Source organism: Hemitrygon akajei, chromosome 8 (genome assembly GCF_048418815.1).
Source record: "Hemitrygon akajei chromosome 8, sHemAka1.3, whole genome shotgun sequence".
Taxonomy (NCBI): Eukaryota; Metazoa; Chordata; class Chondrichthyes; order Myliobatiformes; family Dasyatidae; genus Hemitrygon; species Hemitrygon akajei.
This window is the reverse complement of record NC_133131.1, coordinates 110,277,576-110,300,652: the sequence shown is the minus strand read 5'-3', so window position 1 is coordinate 110,300,652 and position 23,077 is coordinate 110,277,576. Positions and strand designations below refer to the sequence as shown.

Sequence of the window (23,077 nt, the reverse complement as noted above, 5' to 3'; positions counted from 1 at the left end):
CCCGTCAGCAGGGGGCACTGCTTAGGGGTTCCTTCCTCATTATAGGGAGGGGGTTTTTCTGTTTCTTTCGCATCCGGGTACGGAGCTGAAGCCAGCTTCTCACCGTACCCTTCTTTCTCTTTAACAGGCTGTTTCTCCAGCACCTCTGTATCTTTCTCACTTGCAATCCATATTCTACCTGTCCTCCTCAGCCTTTCTCCCTCCGTTCTGAAGAGTTTTAGCACTTCCATTTCTCGTTCTCTTTTTTGCTCTCTTTTCTTAGATTTATCTTTTGATTTGTAATTTTTAATTAGTCCCTCCATTTCTTCGCACAAACTTACATCAAATGTTCCTTCTTTTGGCCACTTTGTGACCAGGTTTTTGGTTCTTTTTTCCCATTTTTCTGAAGTTTTTGTGATCTCATTTTGAACTAATGGGAATTTTTTGCTCAGAATCTCTACTGCTGTTCCTTTACCTGTCATGTTATTCTCTCTTGTTAAGGTATTTCAGAGATTCACAGTTTACTGGATAATATTATTTACTCTAATTCTACACCTAGTCCTAGTCTAACACCACGTGGACTTTTTCTTCCTATAACTTACTCTAATTCTATTCTAACACCTCGCCCGTGCAGACCCTTATCTCTTAAGGCGGTATCCACGAGGACTTTCTACTCTAATTCTATTCTACTTTCCCTGCCCGTTCAGCCCTTCGTTTCATACGAAGCGGTACTCACAGGGATTTACCAACACCACGTGGACTTTTTCTTAACGTATTAACTTATTTGTACTTACCCTTACTGCAGTGTTCTTGAGCAATCCTCTGAGCCTCCTCTGTTAACCCCCAATTCTGCCAGATTCTTTGGACCGGAGAGACCCTTTGGCAAATGGTTCCACACTCCTGAGACTCCAAGACCTCCCCAAAGCCAACAGAATTCTTAGTCCAAATTGTCGCAAAAAGCGCTTTCCTTTTGTTTGGGTGCACCCTTAATTCTGTTAGCCTTGTGGGGGTCCCTAGAGGACTGGGAAGCGTTCCCAATCTGCCGTTTCCTTTCTGTGGGTCTCTATCCGGTCCTGCCACGGTCGCCAATTATGTCGTGGTTTTTCGTGCCTTACAAATGACCAGGAGACGCAGAAGATTCTTCAAGAAGGGTTAAACTTTAATTTGCAAATCAAAGCTGAGACAGTCATTGAGCTAGTCGCTGATTGCCCACCCATCCTCGGACACAGCAGCTTTTATAGCAATCTCTAGTTGCATTTTACACGTGCTGCACGTACATTGTGCATAGCAAATAATAAACTCAGAACTGAGCAATGTTCTAATCTACATTTCTTTAGTTCTTTAGCTATCTCTCATTAACACACCATTGTCATCTTAAGACTGCAGTCTCCTACCAAATTGCGTACATGCATAGCAAATAGGAAACTCAGAACTGAGCAATGTTCTAATCTACATTTCTTTAGCTCTTTAGCTACCTCTACATTCCTAAGATTTCATTTCTACTAAATTGAGTACATGCATAGCAAATAACTGACTTCATAGTTAAAGTTTATACTTTTATACTCCAATACAGCGTGGTTTTCTTAAGGGAAAATCTTGCCTAATGAACCTGTTGGAACTCTTTGAGGAGATTACACACAGTATAGGTAAGAGGGATGCAGTGGTTGTTGTTCATTTGGACTTTCAGAAGGCATTTGACAAGGTGCCACACATGAGGCTGCTTACCAAGTTAAGAGCCCTTGGCATTACAGGAAAGTTACTGGCATAGTTAGAGCATTGGCTAATTGGTTGGAGGCAGCAAGTGGGAACAAAAGGATCCTTTACTGGTTGGCTGCCAGTGACTAGTGATGTTCTACAGGGGTCAGTGTTAAGGTTTTTATGCTGTTTATCAAAGATTTAGATGATGGAATAGATGGCTTTTTTGCCAAGTTTGCAGATGATAGAAAAGATTGGTGGAGGGGTAGGTAATGTTGAGGAAACCGGTAACCCACAGAAGGACTTTGACAGATTGGGAGAATGGACAAGAGAGTGGCAAATGAATTATAATGTTGGAAAATGCATGGTCATACTCTTTGGTAGCAGAAATAAATGTGCGGTCTATTTTCTAAATGGAGAAAAAATCCAAAGATCTGAGATGCAAAGGGACTTGATGAGGAAGGAAAATGTAATGTTGGTATTCTTTTCAATAGGTCTAGGATACAAGAGCAGGGATGTGATGCAGAGGCTTATTAAAACAACAGTGAGGGCTCACCTTGAGGATTGTGAACAGTACTGGGCTCCTCATCCATAAAAAAAATGTACTGGCATTGGAGAGGGTCCAGAAGAGGTTCACAAGGATGATTCCAGGAATGAAAAGATTATCACACAAGGAATGTTTGATGGCTCTGGGTCTGTACTTGCTGGAATTTAGAAGGATGAGGGGAGATTTCATTGAAACCTTTTGAATGTTGAAAGACCTAAACAGAGTGGATGTGAAAATGATGTTTTCCATGATGGAAATGTTTTCCTCTAGGACAAGAGGGCACAGCCTCAGGATAGAGGAGCGTTAATTTAAACCAGAGATTCGGAGAAATTTCTTTAGCTAGAGGGTGGCGAATTTGTGGAATTTATTACCACAGGCAACTATGGAGGCCAGGTCGTTGCAGTATTTAAGGCAGAGCTTAATAGGTTCTTGATTGGACACGTTATGGGGAGAAGGCTGAGGAATGGGGCTGAGGAGGAGAAGAAAGGATCAGCCATGATTAAATGGTGGAGCAGACTCGATGGACCAACTGGCCTAATTCTCCTCCTATGTCTTATGGTCTAATTTTCCGACATTTCTGAATGTAGTGATTCAATCATTGGAGCAGAAATAACAAGTAACAGATTTCAATATAAAAATTGTAGTTACAGTGTTCAATTATCCCTCAATCATTTTCCTTTAAAAGGTAATATTTTGTGAGTATAGAACATCTTGATGCTGCCAGTATTGACACATCAGTGATTTATCGTGCAAGAGCAACAGTTTGGTAATCCATGGACACTGAAAAGCTGCAGCTGATGAATAGTCTTGTATTGCATTGCATGGCTCACTAGTTCATGAGACAAGTTCAAATCCCTTTTGGTCTCCTTAAAGTCCACTGTCAAGCACTAAATTAAGCCAGCATGGGACCCTTTTGTTTTCCCCAAGCAGAAAATTATAATCCTTTGCAGATGTTTCCTGAGTGTAGTGTCCTCCCTGAAATTTGCATAAAACAATCACAGCATTCTGATGTGACTTTAATATTTTTTTAAAATCATCTCAGGCTAAAAATAACTCCAATTTTGTTTAGCATTCACAACCACATCTGCAGCTTGGGGAAGTGCTATCTTGTTCATGAGAATGATTACAGTGTCATTCTATAGTTATCAAAGCAAGTATGATTGTTCCAAAAACTGCATGTCCAATTGATCAAAAGTGCCATGGTAGTATTCACAATCCTGTTTAACCATTAACTCTCTTGGTTAAATTAGCAGGTGACTATAGTTTTTTAAATGTTTTTGCATCTTTTTTTTTAACAATTTGAATGTTAACCCAAAGCTGAGAATTTTTACAGTTTGTACTTTTGCATAAAATGTTCTATCAGTTCAGACATTGGGAAGAGCGGGTTAATAAACTGGTTGCACAGCATTTGTAGGTGAAAAAGGAATTGCCAACAAAAGTCATCAGTACCAAGGGTCCAGAGGGAGACATCCAGAATAAAGAGGAGAAGGGGATTGGTGACACGGGGGCCAGTTGATGATTGGTGGACTCTGAGCGGTGAAGGATGACAGGTGGGAGGGGGTGATTTTGGGAGACAGAGGCAGGAGGATGAAAGATGAAATCAGAGCCAGAACTAAATGAGGGAGAGGTAAGAATCTGAGTGGCTTGTAGTTGGATAGAACCAGGGGGAAGAGGGGAATGAAATGGGTGATGGGGGTGTGAAGGGAGCGTGAATGAGGTATAAGAGATAAAAATGGGTAGATCAGAGTGATGGGTGGGATGAGGAGAGATGTGACAGGAGGCAAAGGTCACCTGAAAAACAATGTTCATACCATTGGGTTGTAGATATCTTGGCAGAATATGAGATGTTATTCCTTAATTTGTACAAACCCCATTTCCAGAAAAGTTGGGATCTTTTCCAAAATGCAATAAAAGCAAAAATCTGTGATATGTTAATTCACGTGAACCTTTATTTAACTGACAAAAGTACATAGAAAAGATTTTCAATAATTTTACTGACCAACTTAATTGTATTTTGTAAACATACACAAATTTAGAATTTGATGGCTGCAACACACTCAACAAAAGTTGGGACAGAGTTAAAATAAGATTGAAAAGTGCACAGAATATTCAAGTAACACCGGTTTGGAAGACTCCACATTAAGCAGGCTAATTGGTAGCAGGTGAGGTATCATGACTGGGTATAAAAGTAGCGTCCATCAAAGGCTCAGTCTTTGCAAGCAAGGATGGGTCATGGCTCACCCCTTTATGCCAAAATTCGTGAGAGAATTGTTAGTCAGTTCAAAAGGAACATTTCCCAACGCAAGATTGCAGAGAATTTAGGTCTTTCAACATCTACAGTACATAATATTGTGAAAAGATTCAGAGAATTCAGAGACATCTCAGTGCGTAAAGGGCAAGGTCGGAAACCACTGTTGAATGCGCGTGATCTTCGAGCCCTCAAGCGGCACTGCCTAAGAAACCGTCATGCTACTGTGACAATTATAGCCACCTGGGCTCGGGAGTACTTCGGAAAACCATTGTCACTTAACACAGTCCGTCGCTGCATCCAGAAATGCAACTTGAAACTGTATTATGCAAGGAGGAAGCCATACATCAACTCTATGCAGAAACGCCGGCAAGTTCTCTGGGCCCAAGCTCATCTCAGATGGACCGAAGGACTGTGGAACCATGTGCTGTGGTCAGGTGAGTCCACATTTCAGCTACTTTTCAGAAAAAACAGGCGTCAAGTTTTCCATGCCAAAGATGAAAATGACCATCCTGATTGTTATCAGCGAAAGGTTCAAAAGCCAGCAACTGTGATGGTATGGGGCTGCATCAGTGCCCACAGCATGGGTGAGTTGCATGTATGTGAAGGTACTGAGGTGTATATTAGGATTTTAGAGAGACATATGTTGCCATCAAGGCGACGTCTCTTTCTGGGACGTCCATGATTATTTCAGCAGGACAATGCCAGACCACATTCTGCACGGGGTACAACAGCGTGGCTTTGTAGACACAGAGTGCGTGTGCTTGCCTGGCCTGCTGCCAGTCCAGATCTATCTCCTATTGAAAATGTATGGCACATCATGAAGAGGAGAATCAGACAATGGAGGCCACGGACTGTTGAGCATCTGAAGTCTTATATCAAGCAAGAATGGACAAAATTTCCAATTGCAAATCTACTACAATTAGTATCCTCAGTTCCAAAACGATTAAAAAGTGTTATTAAAAGGAAAGGTGATGTAACACAATGGTAAACATGCCTCTGTCCCAACTTTTGTTGAGTGTGTTTTAGCCATCAAATTCTAAATTTGTGTATATTTACAAAATACAATTAAGTTGGTCAATAAAACTATTGAAAATCTTTTCTTTGTACTTTTGTCAGTTAAATAAAGGTTCATGTGAATTAACATATCATAGATTTTTGTTTTTATTGCATTTTGGAAAATATTCCAACTTTTCTGGAAATGGGGTTTGTATTTTGCTTCACACTGACAGCGGTGAAGGCCAAAGGTGGACAAGTTAGTGTGGTAATGGGAAGGGGAGTTGGAATGGCAAGCAACTAGGAGACTCGGTGGGGTGGTTATTGTGGACAGCGTGAGGTATGCAATTTCCCTGTCTGCAATGGATCTTGCCAATGTAGAGGAACCACATAGGAAGGACTAAATGAAGTTGCAGGTTTATGTGAGCTTTCTGCCTCACCTGGGAAGAATGATTAGGACCATTGGTGAAGGTAAGGAAATAATCAGACTCATATTTGTTATCATGGACACATAGTATGTTGTGAAATGTGTTGTTTTATGGCAATAGTACAGTGAAATATATAAAAAAAATACTATGTTACAAAGAAAAATATGTAAAAAAACTCATAGTAACATTCAGAATGTTAAAAGGCCTGAACAGATTAGATATGGCAAAGTTATTTCCATACAAGGGGATCCTAGAACAAGAGGGCACGACTTCAGGATTGAAGGAAATTACTTTAGTCAGAGGGTGGTAAATCTGTGGAATTTGTTGCCATGAGTGGCTGTGGAAGCTAAGACATTGGGTGCATTTAAGGCAGAGATAGATAGGTTCTTGATTAGCCGGTATGGGGTGAAATCAGGGGAGTGGGGATGACTGGAAGAATTGGATCAGCCCATGAATGAATGGAGGAGCAGACTCAATGGGCCAAACAGCCTACTCTGCTCCTATATCTTATGGTCTTACAGTATTAAAATAAATAATGGAAAAAGAGAGCAAAATAGTGAGGTAGTGCTCATGGGTTTATAGACCATTCAGAAATCTGATGGCAAAATGGTGAGTGTGAGTTTTTGAGCCTCTGTACCTCCTCCCTGATGGTGGCAATGAAAGTATGGCATGTTCTGGATTGTAAGGGTCTTTAATGATGGATGCTACCTTTTGAAGATGTCCTCGATGGTGGCAGGCTAGTACCTATGATGGAGCTGGCTGAGTCTTACAATCTTTGTAGTTTCTTTGATCCCATACACTGGAGCCTCCACACATGGCAGTTATGGAATTAGGCAGAATGCTCTCAATGGTACAACCTTGACTTCCTCATCAGAATCTGAGATTCTGCCCAACATAATCATTGGCCAATTTATAATGGCTGTTGAGCATGTATCCTTGAGGTGCACCTGTGTTGATTGTCAGCACAGAGGAGTTATTTCTGATCCACACTGACTGCAGTGTCCTAATTAAGAAATCAGGATTAAGGATCAAGTTGCAGAGGTAAAGCCCTGAGTTTTGAAGCCTGCTCATTAGCACTGAGGGGATGATGGTGTTAATGGTGATGAGGGAAGGGGGTTGCACCTCCTATGTTTATTGGGTAAAGTACCAGGGTTTGGGTGTGTGGTGGTGGGGTGTTTGATCAAAACAGTAAGTCACAGAGGGAGTCTCTGCAAAAGTTGGGAAGGACTGGGGAGGAAACATGGGCTGTGGGATTTTGGCATAATAGACAGAAATGACAAAGATGAAGTTTTGGATGAGGAGGTTAATCAGGTGAACGTTGAGCACTAAGAGAACTCCATTTTTGTCATTTTGAAGGAAGGTGAGCTGAGACCAGAAATCTGAGAAACATATGGGTAGGAGTAAGCGTGAATGGATCAGGGTGTTTACTGAAAATGTTGTCCCTACAGAAGTTGAGAAGAGTGAGGACCAAAAGGATGGGGTGCACTCCATCAACCACAGTAGGTTAAGTCATATTTTCTGCAAATAGAGACCAAAAAATACCCAGAGAAAGGGATGGTCTACTTGCAAGAGACAGAGTGGAAAGAGATGTAGTTCTTCCATTTACGGTATATAGTGCCCTTAATATGATAAAATTTCACAATGTGCTTCACAGAAGAATTATTAAATACAATCTGAGACTGTCGTGGTTTCTCGTGCCCCACAAATGACCAGGAGACGCAGAAGATTCTTCAAGAAGTATTAAACTTTAATTTGCAAATCAAAGCTGAGACAAGTCATTGAGCTAGTCGCTGATTGCCCACCGATCCTTGTACATAGCATTTTTTATAGCAATCTCCTGGTTTAGTTGTATTAGCATATCCAATCGGTCTACAGTTGTGTTTCACAAGTACATCCGCCACTATTGTTTCTACCCATTGATTTAATCCTGTTCTAATCTACATCTCTTATCTAGCCTCTCATTAACACACCATTGTCTTCCACATTCTTAAGATTTCATTCTCCTACTAAATTGGGTACATGCATAGCAAATAGCAAGTTCAAAGCTGACTACATAGTTTTGGTTACACAGCAAACAATGCAACTTTTATACTCCAATATATCCCTTTTATACTCCAATAAGACCAGCTTACACAAATGGATAGAAGATGGATAACTGAAACCTTGTTCAAACAAGTATTTTTAAATCTTACTGAGAAGTAGGGAGGTCTAGGATGTGAACTTTAGAATAAACACTGAAGCCATGTCTAACATTGGTAGAGTAATTACAATTGAGGAGAATCAAGATCCCAGAAAGGTAGAAGCCCATTTATCTTGAGGAGTTGGTGGCAAGTATAGTGATAGAGTTGGGTAAGGCCATGGGTGGATTTAATAACAAGGAAAAGAGGGGTGATTGAAACAGGACATTGAGTACTAAATTGAATGACTAAACATCAAAAGTTGTAAAAAGAGAGTTACTGCAGCAGAGCTTGGAGATGAAGGATGAGAGTCTGGTCAGGAAGACATTGGATCGAGATATTTTATGAATGAGAGTTTCAAGGAACCTGAAATGCAAATTGTCTGATTCAGCTTCGAAAGAGGATGGAGTTTTCCCCTGGGAAAACACACACAAAATGCTGGAGGAACACAAGTCAGGCTGCAGAAGGATTTCTGCAGTTGCTGGAAAACACACACAGAATGGTTGATGAATGCAGCAGATCTGGCAGCATCTATAGAGTGGAATAAACTGTTGATGTTTCAGACTAAGACCCTTCATCAGGTTTGATGAGTCTTGATGAAGGGTCTCGGCCAAAACATCAACAGTTTATTCCTCTCCATAGATGCTGCCTGATCTACTGAGTTCATCGATCATTTTGTGTGTATAACTCTGGAGTTCCAACAACTGCAGAAACTCTTGTACTTTGTTCTCTAGAAAAATGAGTTTGTGGTGAGGGTTGAAGAAATTAGTTTTATCCTTCCCTGTATTTAAGCCTCAAATGGTGGTTTTTGAGATCAACTCTTGGTTTGCAAGGTGGAGAATATTGTAAATGCAGTTAAGAAGCTTTTAATGAAATTAATTTTATGAAGTGAGAAAGTTAGGAGTCAGGTATTGCAACAATGAGGTCTGGAGGTGCCAAAACAAGGATTGGGTTTTATCAGAGCAAGAAATAAGGCAAAGGTCAGAGATAATGGTGAACATTAACTAGATGTTGCGGTTTAATCTTTTTGTTGTGTACTATCCATGTACTCTCATTTTCCAAAAATATTGCTTTACAAGAAGTAATAAAAGGACATTTACCATAGGATTCATGAGGTAACTGGGGCTTCAGTAGTTTTGGTCAGGTCTTCTCTGCACAGCTTGAAAAAACTACATCATTGCCATTTTGGAAGGAACTCTTCCCAGGAGAACCACAGTACAATTACAGGAAAGTATGCCTCAAAGAGAAGGAGAAATAACTAGGGAAAATGGCATTGTCAACTGTGTCTGGCTAAGGAACTGATCCAATCAACTGGTGAACTGCAATAGTTTCAAGCCACTGAGGGCTGATCATTAGGCCTGAATATTGCAGAGAGCATACTAGTAATTGAAAGAAAAAGGACTCTGAGCAGTGTAGAGAACTCTAGAGGATTAATTACTGTTTTGCTGGCCATTCAAAAGTGAGGCTAGGATATAATGTTAGGAGGACATTGATGTGATCTTTAAGTGGCTTCTTATTCCCAAATCTTATACAATGCGTTTATGATTTAATAGTGAAAGTCATTGGTTTTCCATAAGCTCTTCATCTTCTGCTAGCTTTGAAGGATATATTTCCTGTGCAACCCACATTGGCATTAACTGCACAGCTGACACCATACAAGTACCAGCTGTGCCCTGGTGAATTGTACCCAGAAATCATACTTATATTATTCATTCAAGGGATGTTAACTTTGTAGGCTGAGCCAGCAATTAATTCAAGATTCAAGATTGTTTAATGTCACTTTCAGTACACAAGTGTAAAGGAGAATGATAATTATTGTTACTCCAGATCTGATGCAGCACCAAAAAAAGAACACAACAATAAAAAATCCAAAAATCCAATCAGAAACAAGAGAAAACCTGCAGATGCTGAAAACCCAAGCACTGCACACAAAATGCTGGAGGAACTCAGCAGGCCAAGCAGCATGTATGGAGAAGAGTACAGTCAACACTACAGACGAGACCCTTCATCAGGACTGGAGAAAAAAAATGAGGAGTCAGATTTGGAAGGTGGGGAAAAGGGAAGGAAGAAACACAGGGTGATAGGTGAAACTGGGAGGGGGAGGGATACAGTAGGGTGCTAGGAAGTTGATTGGTGAAAGAGATACAAGGCTGGAGAAGGGAAAATCTGATGAGAGAGGACAGAAGGCCATGGAAGAGAGACAAGGAGGAGGAGCACTAGATAGGCACCATTTTGTATCTCTGTGCTTGATGTTGGGTACACTGGTGCCAGTGATGCACTGGACGGTTTTGACTACCTTTCGTAGAGTCTTCCTGTCTTGCTCAGTGCAATTTCTGTACCATGCTGTGATGTAGCATGTTTCGATGGTCTCTACTGCATATTCCAGCTCTCTACAGTCTCCTTAGAAAGTGAAGGCACCAGTGAGCTTTCCTAGAATGCGTCCTGGGACCATGAGCTGTTTTATGATATGTGCACTCCCAGGAATTTGAAATCGCTTGCAGTTTCCACCGCTGTGCAGCCAACGTAAAGAGGGATGTGAGTGGTACGAGTTATCCTGAAGTCGAAAGCCAATTCTTTGTCCTGTTGACGTTCGGGAACAGGTTATTTGTCTGGCACCAGGCCTGGAGTTTTTCCTCTTTGTAGGATGTCTCATTGTTGATGGTGATGAGACCCAACACTGTCGTGTCATCAGCGTACTTGACAATGTGATTACTCGGGTGCTTGGCCATGCAATCATGTAGGAGCAGAGTGTACAGGAATGGATTCAGCGCGCAGCCCTGGGGGGCACAAGCGTTGTAGATGATGAGGAGGTAGGAGTGTTTGTGCAACATGACTATCTGAGATCTGTTGCTTAGGAGTCTAATGCCCAATTGTACGGTGGTGTATTTAGACCAAAGAGAAAGAATTTGTTCACCAAGGTTTGTGGGACAATGGTGTTGAATGCCGAACTGAAATCCAGAAACAGAATTCTGACATAAATGTCCTTGTTTTCTTGGTATGTCAGGTTCAAGTGCATGTTGGTGGTGGGCTCAGCCTGGTTCTAGCCAAGATTTTGACCTAGCAATAGTGAAGAAACAACAATATATTTCCAAATTAGGATAGTGAGTGGCTTGAGGGCGAGTTCTATGTGGTGGTGGTCTCATGCTTTTGCTAACCTTGTCCTAGTTGGTAGAGACTATGGATTTGGAATGTGGCATCTAAGCTGCTATGGCAATATACTGAATGGTATAAACTGCTGCTACTGTGTATCAATGGTGAAGTGAGTGAATGGATATGGATGTGGTGCCTATCAAGCAGGCTTCTATGTCCTGTATGGAGTTGAGCTTCTTCAGTGTTGCTGACGATGCACTTTTTCAGACAAGTGGTGAGCATTCCACCATCATCAAGATTTGAGTTGTAGATGGTGGACAGGATTTGGCAATTTAGGAGGTGAATCACTCGCTACTGGATTCCTAGCCATGGACTTGGACTTGTAGCCACTTTGTGAATCTAGGCACTCCAGTTCAGTTTCTGGTCAAAGGCATCCCTTGGGTTAATACTGAGGAATTTTCTGTCCTCTGCTAAATAGCTTTAATGCATTATTTGCATCAAATAGTGCAAATTGGTCCAATATTTCAGTGACAACTATGTAGGAGATAAACTACTTAGATTGTGATAAATACATTGTCAGTGTTATGAGTGCATTGGTCAACCTGAGTTGGTGATCAGAGAGCCAGGTTGAAACCAATTGCAAGAGCATGTCCTGAAATGTGAAAACAATGACTAGACTTTGAGCACAAGGTTACTTGATACATTTTGGCCAAATGTATCACATAAATAGAACTGTCAAGATCTTGAGAAAGTTCTAACTTTGGCCTCTACTTTAATGGATGAATGGAATTCATCATAAAGGGAAGAATCGAGTACCAGTATTGTGCATTGAGCTGAGAATACATAAAGTGGGAATTATTGTGCATGAACATTCACTCAAAATGTTTCATTTTTTCCAGCCCTCATGGCAGTTGGTTTTTTCATTTTGTTGTCCATGCTTTTAGATCACTATAGAATACTCATTGGTGTGTAGTTTAAATTACCTTTATGAGACTGATGCTCATAAGCTGATTTGAAATTCCTTTTCAATAAAATTTTTTGAGAAGCTTTATAGAACTCCTTGGGAAAGCTCCAGCAATATAAACTGCATCTGCAGAAGCTTAAATCAATACAGGTAGTGTAAATTCAGTGATATGGATCTTGAATATTGGATGCTTCCACTGCATTGTGATTTAGATAATGCACTTAATACTGAAAACGGATTATATAGTGCTGGGAGAATTTTCTCTTGACAAGTGTGTAGTACGCCAAGAAACCATAACTTATCAATATATTCTTACTATGACTAACTTATAATTGAAATATTCAGCAGTTTCAGAAAAATACTTAATGATTATAAATTTAATTTCAACAGTGTTGTTAGCTTGTTGATAAGCTTTTAACTCCAACCTTGTTAGCCTTGTGTGCATTAAGCTATAAAGTCTCTACTGAAAATTTCAGTACAGCTTATGAACGAGATAAAAAATGGAAAAGATAGAAAGAGCATCCTTTAGCACTAGTATCCTAAAAGGATAGACAAAAAATTGAGCAAAATGGGGCAATTCCCTTACTGACCACAAACTGCTCAGTAAATTTTACTGGTATAGAGAAATTTATTTTGTACAACACATTGTTTAAAATGAGTTGCGTGTATGAGACAGCATCTAAGAATGTAAATTTATTTAAATATTTGTACTCTGTTGTAACTGTTTAAACTGAGCCACACAGCAACTGTAACCGGGAAACATAAAGGTCACCTTTCACACAGCAGACCTTCAGCAGAGAGAGACCCACTCTCCTGACACAATGTTTTTTTTTACCTTATAAGCATAAAGATAGCAATAAATGATATAGCATAGTTTTACTGGCTATAATCACCTACTGAACTTTAACATTTTGAATATAGTCAAATAATTTTGCAGAATTATACCTCCCAACCAGCAGAACCCTTTTCTATAAAGCTTCTCAAAAAATTTTATTGAAAAGGAATTTCAAATCAGCTTATGAGCATCAGTCTCATAAAGGTAATTTAAACTACACACCAATGAGTATTCTATGGTGATCTAAAAGCATGGACAACAAAATGAAAAAACCAGCTGCCATGAGGGCTGGAAAAAATGAAACATTTTGAGTGAATGTTCATGCACAATAATTCCCACTTTATGTATTCTCAACTCAATGCACAATACTGGTACTCGATTCTTCCCTTTATGATGAATTCCATTCATCCATTAAAGTAGAGGCCAAAGTTAGAACTTTCTCAAGATCTTGACAGTTCTATTTATGTGATACATTTGGCCAAAATGTATCAAGTAACCTTGTGCTCAAAGTCTAGTCATTGATTTCACATTTCAGGACATGCTCTTGCAATTGGTTTCAACCTGGCTCTCTGATCACCAACTCAGGTTGACCAATGCACTCATAACACTGACAATGTATTTATCACAATCTAAGTAGTTTATCTCCTACATAGTTGTCACTGAAATATTGGACCAATTTGCACTATTTGATGCAAATAATGCATTAAAGCTATTTAGCAGAGAACAGAAAATTCCTCAGTATTAACCCAAGGGATGCCTTTGACCAGAAACTGAACTGGAGTGCCTAGATTCACAAAGTGGCTACAAGTCCAAGTTCATGGCTAGGAATCCAGTAGCGAGTGATTCACCTCCTAAATTGCCAAATCCTGTCCACCATCTACAACTCAAATCTTGATGATGGTGGAATGCTCACCACTTGTCTGAAAAAGTGCATCGTCAGCAACACTGAAGAAGCTCAACTCCATACAGGACATAGAAGCCTGCTTGATAGGCACCACATCCATATCCATTCACTCACTTCACCATTGATACACAGTAGCAGCAGTTTATACCATTCAGTATATTGCCATAGCAGCTTAGATGCCACATTCCAAATCCATAGTCTCTACCAACTAGGACAAGGTTAGCAAAAGCATGGGACCACCACCACATAGAACTCGCCCTCAAGCCACTCACTATCCTAATTTGGAAATATATTGTTGTTTCTTCACTATTGCTAGGTCAAAATCTTGGCTAGAACCAGGCTGAGCCCACCACCAACATGCACTTGAACCTGACATACCAAGAAAACAAGGACATTTATGTCAGAATTCTGTTTCTGGATTTCAGTTCGGCATTCAACACCATTGTCCCACAAACCTTGGTGAACAAATTCTTTCTCTTTGGTCTAAATACACCACCATACAATTGGGCATTAGACTCCTAAGCAACAGATCTCAGATAGTCATGTTGCACAAACACTCCTACCTCCTCATCATCTACAACACTTGTGCCCCCCAGGGCTGCGCGCTGAATCCATTCCTGTACACTCTGCTCCTACATGATTGCATGGCCAAGCACCCGAGTAATCACATTGTCAAGTACGCTGATGACATGACAGTGTTGGGTCTCATCACCATCAACAATGAGACATCCTACAAAGAGGAAAAACTCCAGGCCTGGTGCCAGACAAATAACCTGTTCACGAACGTCAACAGGACAAAGAACTGGCTTTCGACTTCAGGATAACTCGTACCACTCACATCCCTCTTTACGTTGGCTGCACAGCGGTGGAAACTGCAAGCGATTTCAAATTCCTGGGAGTGCACATATCATAAAACAGCTCATGGTCCCAGGACGCATTCTAGGAAAGCTCACTGGTGCCTTCACTTTCTAAGGAGACTGTAGAGAGCTGGAATATGCAGTAGAGACCATCAAAACATGCTACATCACAGCATGGTACCGAAATTGCACTGAGCAAGACAGGAAGACTCTACGAAAGGTAGTCAAAACTGAACCCTTTTGAATCTTCAATACTGATGTGAGTTCCAAAAGCCTCTGACCACAAACTCCAGTCACCAAAATGCACCTTTGTTGTTACGGTGTTGAGGACAGCTCCATGAGTATACAACAACCAGAATATTAAGTGTCAAAATTGACATGTCCTGTGCTGTGCTTTGATTGGGAGTGGCACACCTTTTACAATGAGATTACTTTCAAATAAAAGTTGAGTAAGATAAGGAACATGTAACACATCAATAAAATGCTGAGATCACACACAAAATGCTGGAGGAACTCAGCAGGCCAGGCAGCATCTATGCTAAAAAACCACAGTCAATGTTTTGGCCAAAAAATGCTGAGATCCCTCATCTGGACCGAGTCTCAGCCCGAAATGTTGACTGTTTATTCCTTTCCATAGATCTTCAACTTGCTGAGTTCCTCCAGAATTTTGTATGTGTTACTCCAGATTTTCACCATCTGTCGAAACTCTTTGTCTATGTCGCAACCAACAAAACTTCAATAAAACAAGAAAGAAAAAATGACAACAGCAATTGACTTGTTTTCAACATTTGACTTCAAACTCAGACATGAGATGATTACCGTCACTTATTTTTGCTGCAAATAACATCAAAAAGGAAAATACACAGAAGTCTTTCCAATTTCTCAAACTTTCAGTAATGCTTCCACACCCACCCCCCTTCACCATTTCCCATCCCCTTGTCCCTCTCTCATGTTATCTCCTTGCCTGTCCATCACCTCTCTCTGGTGCTCCTCTCCTCACCCTTTTAATCTTTCTTCCATGGCCTTCTGCCTCTTTCTTCTTTCACCAATCAACTTCCTAGCTCTTTGCTTCATCCTCCCTCTCCAAGTTTCACTTATCGCCTGGCGTTTCTCTCTCCCCTCCCCCCACCTCTTAAATTTCCTTCTCTGCTTTTGTTCTCCACTCTTGCTGGAGGGTTTCAGTCCGACAAGTCGCCTATACCTTTTTCCATAGATGCTAACTGGCCTCCTGAGTTCCTCCCCATTTTGTGTGTTGCTCAGATTTCCAACATCTGCAGACTTTTGCTTGTTTGTGAGAAGTCTTTCCAAATTAATGAAGTGGAAGATGCTGTGTGTAGCTTAATGAGAAGACTGCTGAGCCTGACAATTGTAGCAATAAAAAAAAAAGGAATAGGCGGATCTGTAAAAGAATCACTTTAACTCGAAAGTTTTAAGAAAGCAATGAGATTTGTGGATCTAATGGCTGTGAAAGAAAATACTAATGAATATGTACACTGTAACTCTTTCTATATTTTATGGAGCTTCCTACTTAAAATAAAAGCTGACTAACCAATACACATTGATTGAGTTCTCGTAACTTCCATGAAATTATGAATGGAATGGGATTCATTTGTCTTTCAAGCAATGTGTTCGTAGCTCACAATTTGGAATCTAAATATAATTTAGATCTTTTGGATTGTTACTGTATACTAGCTTCTGAGATTGGTTGCTGTGTATGCACCATTCCTGGCAATCAAATTTAATGTATACGGATATATTAGGAAGTCCTTTGTATTTCATGAGAACACTGATTAATTTTAAATGAATGTTTGAAATTTTAGGTACTGCATAAAGATTAATTTTAAAGTAACTATCAAAGTTTAGACTGATAGTAGATAAGTATTTTTAAATTGAAATTTGACAAGTTACTATTTCTAACTCATGATTCAACATTGTTAATTTCATTAAAACAAATTATAGATATTCACTTTTTAAAACAAATGCAGGGAAATATACATTGGTATTCCTATCTTTTTCAGAGGAAGAGCTGCAAAATTTCTGAAAATACATTGTACTGTAATGCTAATTCATTATTCTTAGAATTCTGTATATGTTGTGCCATTTTTTTCTTGCCAGATACAGAATTCCCCAGTGAATAATTATACTATCTGTTCCTTTAAATTGGGACATCATTAATGTCTCCACTTAACCAAACTTTTATGGTTTCTACAGAGCCCAGCAAAAGTTGATAGCTATAATTCTGCATTTTACAGAGGATAAAGTCTGGACGACATTGTACCATGACTTGCCACAGCAGAGAACGATTTTGGGATCTACATCAGCAACATCTGTTGCTGTGAAACTGAACTACAGCACCTCACTGAATCATATCGCCGCCATTACCAAAAGTGCAGAGTATTGCGAGCAATATGTGTCGTACTCCTGCAGGATGTCAAGATTGTTAAACACGCCAGGTAGGACCACTTTTTTGATCAGGTGCAGTTATAAATTTGCAAAATGTTTGTTAAAGAAAACTGGGTGATTCCTTGTGGCACATTGATTTGTTGGTGGTGCATTGTTGAGTTCTGAACATTTGGTATGATGATGCAGGATGCATGTAGTTTGATTTTGATAGTATCTCCTATCTTGACATTGTACAAAGATGTGGCTGAGATGGGTGAATGTGAGTGTGTTAATGCTGAAAACAGAAAATTTTACATTCAGTGAAATTGATTGAGGAAATTCTCTTCTGTTCAAACTCCAACCTTTACAAAGGCAGAATAAATTGCATTGGATTGAGTTTATATCAATGATGATTTTCACTCCTTTCCTAATTGCTATGTGAGCACAAACTGTTGCAAGTTATTTGTACGTAGAAAACAAGTATGATAAACTAAGGCTTCATCATAGAACATGTTGCAAATATTTTTGCAGCCAAAAAGTGGCAAATGTATTTTCTGTTGCTGAAATTTTTGATGTATTATGATGATTCATGTAGTCATCACCCTGGCAGTGAATGAGGTAGAAAAAATGCTAGGCTATATTGTCACTGTGTACCATGTAGTTTAGCTAAAAGCTATCGTATTTGCTATTGGAATTTGTTATTGAACCATATTTTTGATATCGATGCTCACAATTTAGTGTTGTAAATAAAAGAGATTAACAGAGCCATAAACACAAACTCAGATGTGGCTCTTGTGTCATGGATTTTGAAATGAAATATGAGGCAGGGAAATATATTGAATACTTACATTAGCACTTAGAGATAAGGAACGTGTAGTAGAACAATATTTAAATTTTTGAACTTGAATAAAGTTACTGTGGATCAGTGCTCTGGAAATGTAAACCAATTGTTCAACTGTAAATCAGACTGTTCATTCATGCTAATGTGGGAGAAGCCTTGCCCAAATAGCAGGACCAAACCAGACAAGTGGCTGTTATTCTTTCCTTAGGAGAATGTGTGTCATTTTCAGTCATTGATGATAGATTTTGATTACCAAGTGGCTTTTAGCTTGAAGTAATATTTCTGTGATATCTTAATTACATTAATGTCAATGATCAGAACTTCAAAGTTTGAATCCTCAAGTTCAATATGGTTAAATGGGTTTCATATTATTTATCCGATGATACACAAAGCTGCTTACAAGTTGAAGTGTTTTGCAGATTTCCTAAAGTCTTTACAATTGCAGTTGCATTTGGTAACTTCTTAAATTAAACAGGTTCTGTCTGACTAGAATTTGAATGCCATCACTGTTATTGGTAGCTTCAGTCCAGTTGTATCATAGATTTTATAGTTGTGATGAAATTGAGTGCATGAATAGAAAGGATTATGAAAGCATAGAACAATACAGCACAGGAACAGGCCCTATAGTCCATAATCAGAATCAGAATCAGACTTTAATCGCCAAGTACATGTGCACATACAAGGAATTTACTTCCGGCAGATGTTGTCTCTCTGCTCATAACAATAATGATGATAAATATAAATGAAAATATAGATTATACATACAGGTAGTGCAATCCAAGTAATAGTTAGCCAACAGTTAACTGACAGTTAACTGTTCAGCAAAGTTATGTTATGCCAAACCAATTAAGGTAGTAATCAAATGGCCAGCTAAACTAATCTTTTCTGCCTCCACAATGTCCATATCCTTACATTTTCCTTACATTCATGTGTCTATCCCAGCATCTCTTAGAAGTCCCCAATATATCAGTTTCTATCCCTACCTCTGCCAGTGCATTCCAAGCACCCACTAGTCTCTAGTTAAAAAATACTTGCCCCTCACTTATCTTTTAAAATTACCCCTTATCTTTAAATAGATGTCCTCTGGTATAAGACATTTCAACCCCAGGAGAAGGATACTGTCTGTCTACTCTATCTATGTCACTCTTAATCTTGTAAACATCCCTTGATCCCCACTCAGCCTCTGCCACTCCAGACAAAACAACCCAAGTTTGTCCAATCTCTCGTTATAGCACATGCTCTCCAATCCAGGCAGCAACCTGGTAAACCTCTTCTGCACCCTCTCCAATGACTCAACATCCTTCCTATAATGGGGCAACCAGAACTGTATACAATACGCCAGATGAATCCAAACTAGATTTTTATAAAGCCGCAATATTAAGCATCATTTTCATTCACCACCAGGCCACTTCGCCTATGGCCTGAGGATCTTTAATTTGGCAATTTTCCAAAAATATATGAGTGGTAATCATGTATATAATGGTCCTTAAAATAACACATGTAAATATTTGGCAATTTCCTGTGGTAATGAGGTTGAATTAAACAGCAAAATTGAAAGGTAAGATCTGCTATGTTATTTATTCTGTCACTAGAACCTTGCCTCTGGCAGGGGAGTTCAATGTTGCCAAAGATCCTCAGCAGTTAGCCTGGAATTTCAGTCAGCCATGATCCATTGAAAAATCTGTGACTCTCCAATTTCAATAGGAATTGTAGAGAAAATATTTAAGAAGTACATCATTGTATTTTGATAATTTTGCATTTGTTTAATGTTTTTAATTATTTGTATGTTTTAGTCAATTATTTTTCTAAATTAATGCTTTTCATATTAGTTTAATTTTAATAGCCCTTAGACGTCTCTGAATGTAAGAAATATTTGAAATCTACAATATTCGGCAAAAATTGAAAGGCTGATAAAGCCCTACTTCATAAAACATGATCAGTGGATGGGATATTTTCACCATAACATTTGCTACCCAATCACCTGCAAGATATTGTTGAAGGACTCTGGGCTGTGGAGAACCAGTAAGATAGCCTTTCAACATCAACCTGTAATAACATGATGGATGTTGATACTGTAAGTAAGGGCAGGGTCCTGGATTAGCTCAATCACGTTAGCGTGTTTTATTTGGAAACTAGGATTCAATCCAATGTCATGAAGTTGAAGAATGCACAAGAGACTACAGGATAAATTAGAAATTAACAATTGGTTGAAATTTGGATCCTAAAATCCTTAAGTGGTAAGAGGTAAATTTTATGATAAAAGGAGGTGTGTAGCTATGAAGTCTACATAAAGAATGAATTAGAGGAGTATTCCTAATTCTGACATAGTGATAATCTCAGGAGGTGGCATAAATGAAGTTTGAGATGTTACGTAAACCCCGTAACCAGGTAACTTACCAGCAAAGATAGATGGATCAGCTGAGTCGGATGCTACTATTTTCAAACGTTTTATTCAACAAGGGCACAAACGTATGGTTAATACAAAACATTCAGATCGTCAAAACTCAATCTAAAACACCGGTGTAACCATAATCAATCAGAAATAAGCTCTACAGTTGTCTAGGGGGTAATACTGAGTCCAACGGAAGTCTTAAGAGTCACTCAGAAGTTTGCAGGCTTTTTCCTTTATAATTTAGAAAAGATGCACACTTGCCCGTCGTCTTGGCAGAGCCAATCCTTGGAATCAGGGGAGCAGACTTCCCCGTTGTTATTTTAAAAGCAGTCTTTCGTTGGTTTTAGCCACAGATTCAAATTCGGAATCTAGCGTACGTGGCTTCCTTCAAAATGGCGTCCCGCTCCCACGGGAATCGATCTCGTGTCTCCTGGGTGCATCTGAGGGTCCTCCCCTCAGACCTGCCTTTATACTTCTTCACGGGATCGCAGGTATCAATCAAGTTGCAGGTAATGCGATCTTTCTCTCAACCAGCCCACTTTGCCCGAGGGCTTTTCACATGGTCTCCATGAGACAATAGTCAAAGTCACCTTTATTCTGCTTCTTGGGAGAACGTGGTCTTCCGCACGTCTCTCTCTTTTGGGTCAGCTGACCCCCCCTTAACTAGAGTTCTTGCGATTTTCACAAAGGAGGGGGCCAACGGCATAACAGAGAGAAGCACATTGAGCCGTTTCATTGTTTGAAATAAAAATTCTATAGAAACACAGGGATGGTAGCATCATAAAATAGCTGGATGCATCAAAACAGAAAAAGAGAGAAAGAGATTGAGGGGCCACTTGTTAGGACCAAACATAGATTCCAAAATGTTCGACCTTAAATCCAAGGCATTGATTATGCCCTCCTATGCTCTTCTTGCATTTTCATCAAAACAAATCAGTACCTCTCTATTTGTGAAGTCAGGAATCTTGCACCTGTATATTTCCTTTAAATATCTGGGACACAATTTTGTAAATGTGATTTTCCATCTCAGACTACTTGTAAATAAAAAGTGTTGCCTCCTAGAAGCCCTCTGTCATCACTATTATTTTATTCAAATGTTCAATGGTTCAGTTTAATATCAGAGAATGTATACAGCATAAAACCTGAAATCCTTACTCTTCACAGACGTCTATGAAACAGAGAGAAAAAACCCAAAGAGTGAATGACAGAGAAACCTTGGATTCCCAGTCCCACCCACTCCACTCCCATGCACAAGGAACAACAATACCATCTACCCTCCCCTCACTTGCTCCAGCAAAAGCATCAGCCCTCCCTCACCACCCACCATGCAAGCAAAAAGCAAGCCCCCAGAGACCATCAAAAACTATCGTCTTTCCCAACACTCCAACATTTCGTCCTGCCAGAGCGAGAGGGGAGGCCAATAACTAGCTGACTCGGTATTACAATCTTCAGCTTCGCTTATTCAAGTGCCCCCGACTTGGAGCCAACAAATTCTCACTCGCCACTGAAAGGAAGAGAGGCAGAAACTTCTGACAACAGTGCTCGCTATTTTGATGTTTTGATCGCCCGCAATCCTTCAAATGGCAACATCGACGAGGAATTGGATTGTCCATAGGGCTGCACCCTGAAGATGCTCATCTGTCAAGCAGTTCCTGGAGATACCAAGGTGTGGGCTGCTCAGCGAGAACCCACTGCCCGTGATGAATGTAGCTTGAGCACAGCTGGAGACCATAGACTCTGACAGGACCCCAGCCATATTGAAAATGTGGACATGAGAACAGGAGATTTAAGGTGTTAAGTGGATGAAGAAGTCACCCAGGTACACAAAACCTCTGGCACCATCCTTAGCTTGTCCCACTCATTTATTTATGAATTCCTTGGTGTGAAATTGTTATTACTTAGAGTTTAATTCTGTTCAAAATATCTGGCTAACAGTTTTACCAATTCATACCTACAGGTGACTTATAAAAGATCTTTTCAACAAGATCATTAAGAAATCTTAGGTTCATTCCCAGTCGAGCTCGGCTTTGTGGTTGCTAAATTAAAGCTATTGTAATTATTCATTTCATGTAATCAAGTAATCTAGTTTACAAAAGCATCTAATTTCCCACACGTGCACATGTTCTTCTGCTTTTGTGTTCTTTTAAAATGAATGTCTCAAATGTTATAAACAATAATGATGAATTTCTATAAGTGAAAGTAATTGTAAAGATGCAGCACAAATGACGGATCAATCACAAAAAGAAATGCACGAGATGCAGTCTAGTATTATAGCCAAGTTACTGGACTTACAGTCATGGATCATTAATTCAGAGACAGGAGATGGATTCCAGTAATTTAAAAAAATCAGAAATTTGAAAAAAATGCCAGTCTCAGCAGCATAATCACAAAACTTTCAAGGAAATATAAATGCTCATCCGGTTGTCCTTCAGGAAATGAAATCTACCATCCTTACCCTGTCTTACTAGAAAGTGATAGTATAGTGTGATATAATTGGGAGAAATGTACATAATTCACAACCACCGATGTTGAGTTGGGGTTTCACTTTAAGAGACTGGTCTGATGTGATGACTTTATTACATAAGGATTTTGAGTGGACCTTTGCATTTAGGTTTTGGAAGTTCAATAAAATGTACTACGGGTTTCGTTAAACGTAAACCGCCTCACTTTGTTTTATTTGCGAAAACCTATGCTACTGGACCCATAAATGTTAACTGCCTCTTGAATTCAGGTACAGTTAGG

The 23,077-nt window shown here is 39.6% G+C and overlaps 1 protein-coding gene across 2 annotated transcripts in view; it reads left to right on the top strand.

Annotated features, from left to right (window-relative positions):
• The window catches only part of LOC140732153 (contactin-associated protein-like 2), a 1,811,541-nt gene that overhangs the window by 1,039,422 nt on the left and 749,042 nt on the right, over positions 1-23,077 (top strand). For both annotated transcript variants that reach the window (XM_073054373.1, XM_073054374.1), the window contains exon 13: positions 16,973-17,173. In XM_073054373.1, coding sequence (XP_072910474.1) covers positions 16,973-17,173 — 201 coding nt within the window. The remainder of the gene's footprint in view (positions 1-16,972; positions 17,174-23,077) is intronic.